We start from the raw sequence: 7570 nt of genomic DNA on the forward strand, positions 1-7570 counted from the left end.
ATAGAGGTTTACTCCTTGAAGTAGTGGGCCCAGGTTTGACTCTGACCTGTGGCCCTTTACTGCATGTCATTCGGCCTTCTCTCCCCTTCCATGTCTTCAGCTGTCCTGTCAAATAAAGGCCTAAAAAAGCCACGAAAAAGAAAGAAATCTGAAGTTAACGGACATAAAGAGTGATATCTGTCGCAATCTCCAGCAGCAACAAACTAATCCTGGAAGGGGAACATCATGGATATAGACTAGTTTTACTATTAAACCATCATCAGGAGGTGGTGGAGGTGGTATATGAGAACTTTTAGGCCTACTACTGATGAAAGGGTTGTATCTCTTACTGGCAAAAATCTTTACATTTTTGCAGGCCAAGCACAATTTTAACTGGAACTTCACTGGAAAGTAAAACATTTTGAAAGTAAAAAATTTGAAAAGAAAAGAACAGTCACTCTCCGTATCAACTTTTGGAAAAAAGCTGCCTTTTTGCCTTTTCGAGCAAATCTTCATAATGTTGTTTACATAAATACTTTATTGTAATTGTCAATGTACAAAACTTACCGGGGGTTCCGTCTTTGTGCGAACACCCACACAGTCACCGGTCGACCAAACCATTTAAGCAGAAAGGGATTGAAACGTGTAGTTTAAGGTGAAGGAACATAGGTTATTAACAGTGTCTAGCCAGTTTAAGGATTGTATGTTGTGCATACATTTTCTTCTTTTACATTAGAGTCTGCATATTAAATTAGATTTAACTGCACTTCAAAGCCAAGAGACCCAGGAGTGCAACTTTCCCCCCAAAAGCTCGTACCTCTAAGTCTTCAAGCTGCCAGGAGACCTTAATAAGGCTTCCAGATTGCAAGCATCTTTTAAAATCCTCAATGCGTACTTCGCCACTCGGCCCTAGAGGCTGGACAGAGATAAGCAGAGACAATGGGTGAAGGTGTACCAGTGGAGATAGGAAAGGAGCGAGGGAGTACTTTTATGATTCTGCAGGAAGCTGAGCTTGTTAGATGTGTGAGCAGCACCACAATTAATTAAATGTTCCCTCCTTAATGTTGAGGATGTGGTATCCTGTTCCACTGTATGCATGCATTGTTTTAGTTGAATAGAATCAATATATAACAGCCAGTGTAAATAAAATATTTACATATAACATTTTTTATTCTTTTTCTTCTGAAAAATCAACAGTCAGAACAGCACAATTAGATTGGTATTATAATCCCCCCCCCAAAAAAAATCTATATTAGATTCTTCTCTGATGCGCACACCAAAAAACCAACGTGAGTTTGTGTCTTTTGAGGCACATCTGTTTTCAGAAAATGGCTCACAATACAAATAGACAGAAATTAGGAACATAACTCAGCCATTGTTCTCATGCTCCCTGGGTTTAAAAGAAAAGTCTTCTGCACACACCCAACACGCACCACACACACACACACACACACACAACACACGCACACACAAACACCACACACAAACACACACAACACACACACACCCACACACCCACACACACACACACACACAAACCCACACACAACACACACACACACACACCACACCACACACAAACACAGCCTCGAGCTAAGGAAGGCCAGTGACATCAAGTGTATTCAATTCACAAAGAGGATGTGAGGAAATGGGAGTCCCAGTTTGAGAAGGAGGTCTTCTCCCTCACCAGAGTCGCTGTTGCTTGAATAACACGTGAGTGCTATCTTTGCCTGGAACTTCATTAACTGAAGGTAGTGGGAACGAGCCTCGAAATAACAAACCCACAGCTCTGGCACTGAGCTAAGTGGAGACAAGCGTTCCCACACTGTATAGGAAATACTTATTAGAATTGAGGACCTGAAAATAAAACAAGGATAACATGTTTTTTTAGTATAAAAAACAAACCAAAACTCTAAAGGCATGGGGAGCATATAATAATAATAGTAATTACAGAGCAAATAATCACTGAGGAGTTATTCAAAATACATACATACTGCTCGAATAAATACATTTTAAAAAATACATATATGTTTATCTTTTCTTTTTGCTAAAAAACTGTTAAAATTTGAAAGCAGCTATGTGTTTTGAAAATATGGCATTAAATCACTCAGTAACTGCTTTTATCTAAAGCCCCTGGACACAACGTGATTTCACCCATCTTCTTAAAGAAGCACTGCAAACATTATTTCTTTGTCACAGCCAAGGACTTATATAAACTGAAAAAAACTACAGATAGTGTAGGAAGATACGATGCGAATCCAACGACTGTTTTCAGAAAGAAAATATCTGGGATTGATGGAAAATAAAACAGTGAAATATTGCATATCTGGGGTGCCACTGAGAGGACATTGGGCCTCTTTCTCTCCTGGAACAGCCACATATTGATTAGGGTCAGTGTTGAGGACGGAGTACGGGGAACACTTAAAAAAAAAAAAGAATAAAGTCATAATATTTTCAGTAAATATGTTATAATATTTCAGGGAATAATGTTTTTTTGCAAAAAAGACTGTTGGTGTTATATTCCCAAATATATTATATCTATTTCTATATATATATATCTATATCTAGAATATATATATATATATATATCTTCAGGAGAAGGCATTAAAAAAAAAAAAAAAAAAGCATTCTTTTAACAGTACAAATCTCACTGATTCCAAAAAAGGCATGATATATGAAGTCGTACATTTATGAGAAAAAAAGTAAAGTAAGAACCTTTATTCAGAAAGCTATTGTTTTGGGAGTATCACAACCAACATGTCATAATTAGATTAGACTAAATATGCATGTTTTAACATTGCCTGAGTCTCCATAACTACTATAAAAGTAATTGCTTGCAAAAAACTTATTTGTTCAACAGATTATTGGGTTACAAAATATTCTAGTTCTTTTCCATACAGTTAGGACTAATCTTTTGAAAATTGTATATCTTTCGCAATATTAGACTTGTTTCTGTACCAATACGACCTTTCCTGAAATATTACGACTGTGTTCTCTAATTACCCCCTCAGAGTGATCCCAATACTCCGTTGCAGTAGGTCTCTCTCAGAGAAAAACACATTCAGTCATCCCAGCCAAAGAAACGCCCCGTCATCTGGTAGAACTTCATGTTGAAGGGCCTGTAGAAGTCCCGTAGCCTCTGCACCACCTCAGGGTCAATGTTGGGATGGGTCCGCCCTTTGGTTTTGCCCAGGCAGTGGGGCTTGCTGCTGCCCTCCGCCTTCTTGAGGCACGGGAAACCCTTGGTCTGGTTGAAGTAAAAGTGTTTGTCTGTGATGATCCTCTTGAGCCCCAGGAAGTCCTGCACGCGGCCCAGCTCTCCGGCCGGGTCACTGATCAGCCGCTCGCCGCTCACAAACAGGATCTGCTTCATGGGGAAGTACTGCAGCCAGTTGTCCAGGTGCTTGGCGTAGATGCCGATCTGGATGGCGCTCCATGAGGTGTCGATGAGCCCCGTAGTCCTGTTTTTGAAAGTGAGGCTCTCGAAAGAGGGGATGTCAGGCTTCTTGGACAGTGTCTGTGTGTAGTCCGAGATAGCCCTGGTGACGGGGTCCCTCACCACCACGATCAGCTTGGTGTCCCGGGACATGGTGGATATCCTGGCTGGAGCCTCTCTGGTCACAAAGTAGCTGGGGGTTTTCTCCATGGTGACCTGGCCCTCCAGGGTCTTGGGCATCAGCTCCCTGGGAGGAGAAAAAAGAAGACGAAAAAAGGAAGTGAGCTATTAGTTTGACCTGCACTCCGGACTGAACCACACTGAGCAACTGTTACAGTTTTACAACCGCTCTTATTACAATAAACATTACAAGTGGATGAACTCAGGCTATGTCATCAAAAACTTTGAATCCAATCAATCAAGAATAACACTGGAGGTTTTTTGCAGTGGTATATTTATTTGATCTCTATCGGGTGTCTTTTTCTCCAAGCTAAGTTAGCTGCCAAGAGGTGTGACCAAATGTTGATTTGAAGTTTTGGAGTAGCACTCTGGATGTAAAAGACGTTTTTGTGGTGATAGTATGCAGACGCTACCTCAAGTGTTCCTTAATGTAGCCCGAGGGCTTATGAAATCAAGAAGGGGACTCCCCTGGGTCCATTTGAAAGAGGGTATTCTTTACTCTCATATGGCGCCAAAAGGAGAATGTCAATCTCTATAGCCATACTGTGGTAGTGCTGGTTATAAAATATTGATATTTGAGCAGAAAGGCCCTCTCGGCATAATTGATCTCGCTCCTGTATTTCACTTTTCACAACGAATTGTGGAAGAACATCAGAAAAGTATTTCGACATTGCAATTTCAGCTTGGGTGGATAGTGAGTGAGTGTTGTTGTGGTGAAACATTGTATTTATTTGAAACACATTTTGGGCAGTTGCTCTGTTTGTATGTGTTTTAAGCCGTTCCACACACAGAGTACCTATTGTCATAGATTTTTTTTTGTAATGGGTTCAACTCCTAGGGATGAAAGTATACTCATAAGTGAAGTTCAACTCGACATGCCCTCAATCAATCAATCAATCAATGGTGGTTTAATTGCGGTAGGATAGCACTGAAGACCCAGGTGTAAAATACACAGCCCGCCACTGCTTTACATACATGTAAATGTTGCACAAAGTGCTTCATACAATACCCCCCCCCCCCATCAACAAAAATGGGGCGACACCTGTGAGTTAGTTCAGGCAGCCAGCTGCACTGCGTACACACACGTGACATGCCTTACTCCCCATATCATTTACTAAACCACCGCCCCCCAATTTTTCTATTTAAGCTGCAGAATTTCCCCATCTCTGCCTTGTCAGTGCTGCTGCTGCCGTGCACCTGTATTTAGCCCCACCACCATCCCCCCCCCGGCATCCAGAGGAAACGCCAAACTCACGTTATAACATTTATTTGGCAAAATGTCCTCATGTGTGCATGAGTCTGAAAAAAAAAAGATGGGAGAACAGCTAACCCGTTCGGCCACGCCACTCCTCTTTCTCCGCTTTCCTTCTGGCCAGTTGCCTCCAGGACGGTGACCTTAAGCAAAGTGGGTAAAAGCAGCCCATGAATGATTAACACGCCCTCTCTCTGCCATTTAGAGCCTCTGCAGAAAACAGCTTTAAAATTCAACAAAGTACAGAATGCAGGCGTTAATTATTCATCTGCTTGGCTTGTGCTGCTTTAAGCGAGGACTGGCGCTGACAAAGTGGCCCAGGCTGCTCCCAGGGTAGACGCAGTTTGCCACCCGTGACAGAACTACTGAGACCCTAAAGCAGGGAGGTCCTCGGATATTTCTGAAGAGTGCTCAACACTTCAGTCTGTTGTTTAAAGGACCATGCGGTGGCAAGCACCAGGGTGTGATCAAGCTTCTTCCTACCGCCGAGTGTCTTTTTCTGATGTGATGGGCATCGGGTTGTTTTCTGCCTTGCAGAAATAGGCTGGTAAACAATCATGCTCCGTTTAACATACACAGAATGAAATCACACAGAGGGCACTGAGACCTTTGCCGAGGACAAGCTTTACACAAACAAAGCACAGTTTTAAAAGATACCAGCTGTGAAATGAATGTGATGGTTTCACTGCAGACTTCCCCCCCCCAAACAAGTCTTCTAAATTAAAGTACAAAACTCAAAGTAAAGTACAAATCAAATATCACAATATTTTTGCCCAAATAACTCAATATCAATACCCTAAAGATATTGTAGTGTTGACTATTGGTGCTTACACAAAATATTTACACAATGCGATTTTTCATTAATAATCAACAGTAATGTGGATATAATGACTGTGGGGGGTAAAGGCAAACAATAGAACAGTTACAATAGTCTGGTAAGTTCAGAAAATGACAACTTTGCTGTAATGCAGCCTTTAAAACCAGGAAAAGACACCACATATGCTATGGTCCCGATATCCAAAATCTAAGACGATATCTAGTCTCATATTACAATATCAATATAAAATATCAATATGTTGTCCAGCTCTACTTATAAATGTGTAATTTTAGGCATTTTCTGAAACAAATGATGCTGTCAAGGATATTCTCTTTTTTTTCTCAGTCAACAGTTATTTTTCTCTCTCGATTTTACAAAGAATAGATGCATGATGAAAAACAAAACATTTGGACTATTATTAGCATAAAAATGGAACAAGCTGAGTCCAAAAATTAAATCAAAAATATCTATGACAATAAAACGAAAACAATGTCAGAGGAAGAATCCTAAACTGCTGAAGATTCACGATTACTGAGGTGACATTACGGGTGCCAAGTTTTCCTTGCGGTTGTTTCCAGGCTTTAAAAACAGCTGCAGGTTGAGCTCAGCGTATGTAGTGAAACAGATCTAAAAACCATAAGTCAATACCGTCAGGCCAATGTCAAAACATCCATGCTACGTGGCCGAGTGGATGTCCTCTGTGAGGAACGGATCACAAGCTCAGCGCGAGGGGGACACGCAGGAAGCGGTCGATAAGCACAAGAGCGGCTACACAGGTGCACTGATGTCTAGAACATCCTCCTGCAACGCTGATGGTTACCTGACCTCCAGAGTCCTCTCAGTGTCTGCGAGCTCTCCTACAGCTGTGTAAAGAGCAGCATTGACAAGTCTCCTTTCCACTCACATTTGCTCTGTCCCGTTGCCCCAAGACTCCAGAGTGAGGCTGTATAATGGGGCTTTAAAACAAACCCAATGCCACCTGGGACTGCAGTGGCTGCTAAGCTGACAAGTCAATAATAAAAGAACACAGAGACTGTTTATCGATGGGGAATCAGCAGACGCTGGCATCTTGTTGAGCGTCTTCCTGACAATACTGGCAACATGCTGATTTGGGAACCGCTAGTCTTCTGAAACAACAACCCTTAAAGTACCACAACTTTATGAAGCAAAAGAGAACATTATTGGTTTATGAAAAAGAAATGAGCCCGTACTAAAGAAAGCATCCATATTTGATGGCGTGCGTCGAGCTTGTTCTGTGTTTGATGCATCACAGCGGTGGTGGGTCGGTGCGAGGACACTCTGGGGGGATTTTCAGGGTCAGTGACGTATGAGGCATGGTGTGCAACATGAAGACCTCCATTTTTGGAAGTCCAAGTAGGATCACAAGTCATAAAGCAATCATGTATCCAGGTTGATGTACATTTTATAGTTATTGTAAGAATGCTTTCCAGTTAATCGGTGGAGTGCAGTTTTATGAAAGAGATACTGGTTTAATGCCATTTTATTCTGTTCAAATTCAAACATACTACCAGGCCTTTATCTAATTGTCCGCCGCCGGATTTCACTATTTTTGGCCGGATGTCGGTTACCTTCTGCTTTTTTTGTGTTGGAATTTAAAACAACCTTTGAACGTACACATGTTCCACCAAAACAAGTTCCTTTCCAAAACTATTTTGCAGCGGTACTGTGGCTCTGTCCGGCGCTTAGCGCGACACATGACGATTGTGATTGGTTTAAAGAAATCAACTAGCCAGACCCTGCCCCGCAGCACTATTAAGTGACAAATGCACACCAATGTACACTATCGGTCAAAAGTTTGGGTTCACTTACAAATTTCCATACCACTCCATTATAGACCAGCTGATCTGAGTGGGGGGCTGATCTTTAATGCAATATCTACATTGCT

The 7570-nt window shown here is 41.7% G+C and overlaps 1 protein-coding gene across 1 annotated transcript in view; it reads right to left on the reverse strand.

The window, feature by feature from the left end:
- Window positions 1-2082: 2082 nt before the first annotated feature.
- Window positions 2083-7570, reverse strand: part of LOC116671221 (heparan sulfate glucosamine 3-O-sulfotransferase 3A1) — a 31739-nt gene continuing 26251 nt past the window's right edge. The window contains exon 2 of the mRNA XM_032502302.1: window positions 2083-3662. Within this exon, the coding sequence (XP_032358193.1) occupies window positions 3041-3662 (622 nt within the window). The 3' untranslated portion in view covers window positions 2083-3040. The remainder of the gene's footprint in view (window positions 3663-7570) is intronic.

The sequence above is a fragment of the Etheostoma spectabile genome, chromosome 21, assembly GCF_008692095.1.
Source record: "Etheostoma spectabile isolate EspeVRDwgs_2016 chromosome 21, UIUC_Espe_1.0, whole genome shotgun sequence".
NCBI classification, from domain to species: domain Eukaryota; kingdom Metazoa; phylum Chordata; class Actinopteri; order Perciformes; family Percidae; genus Etheostoma; species Etheostoma spectabile.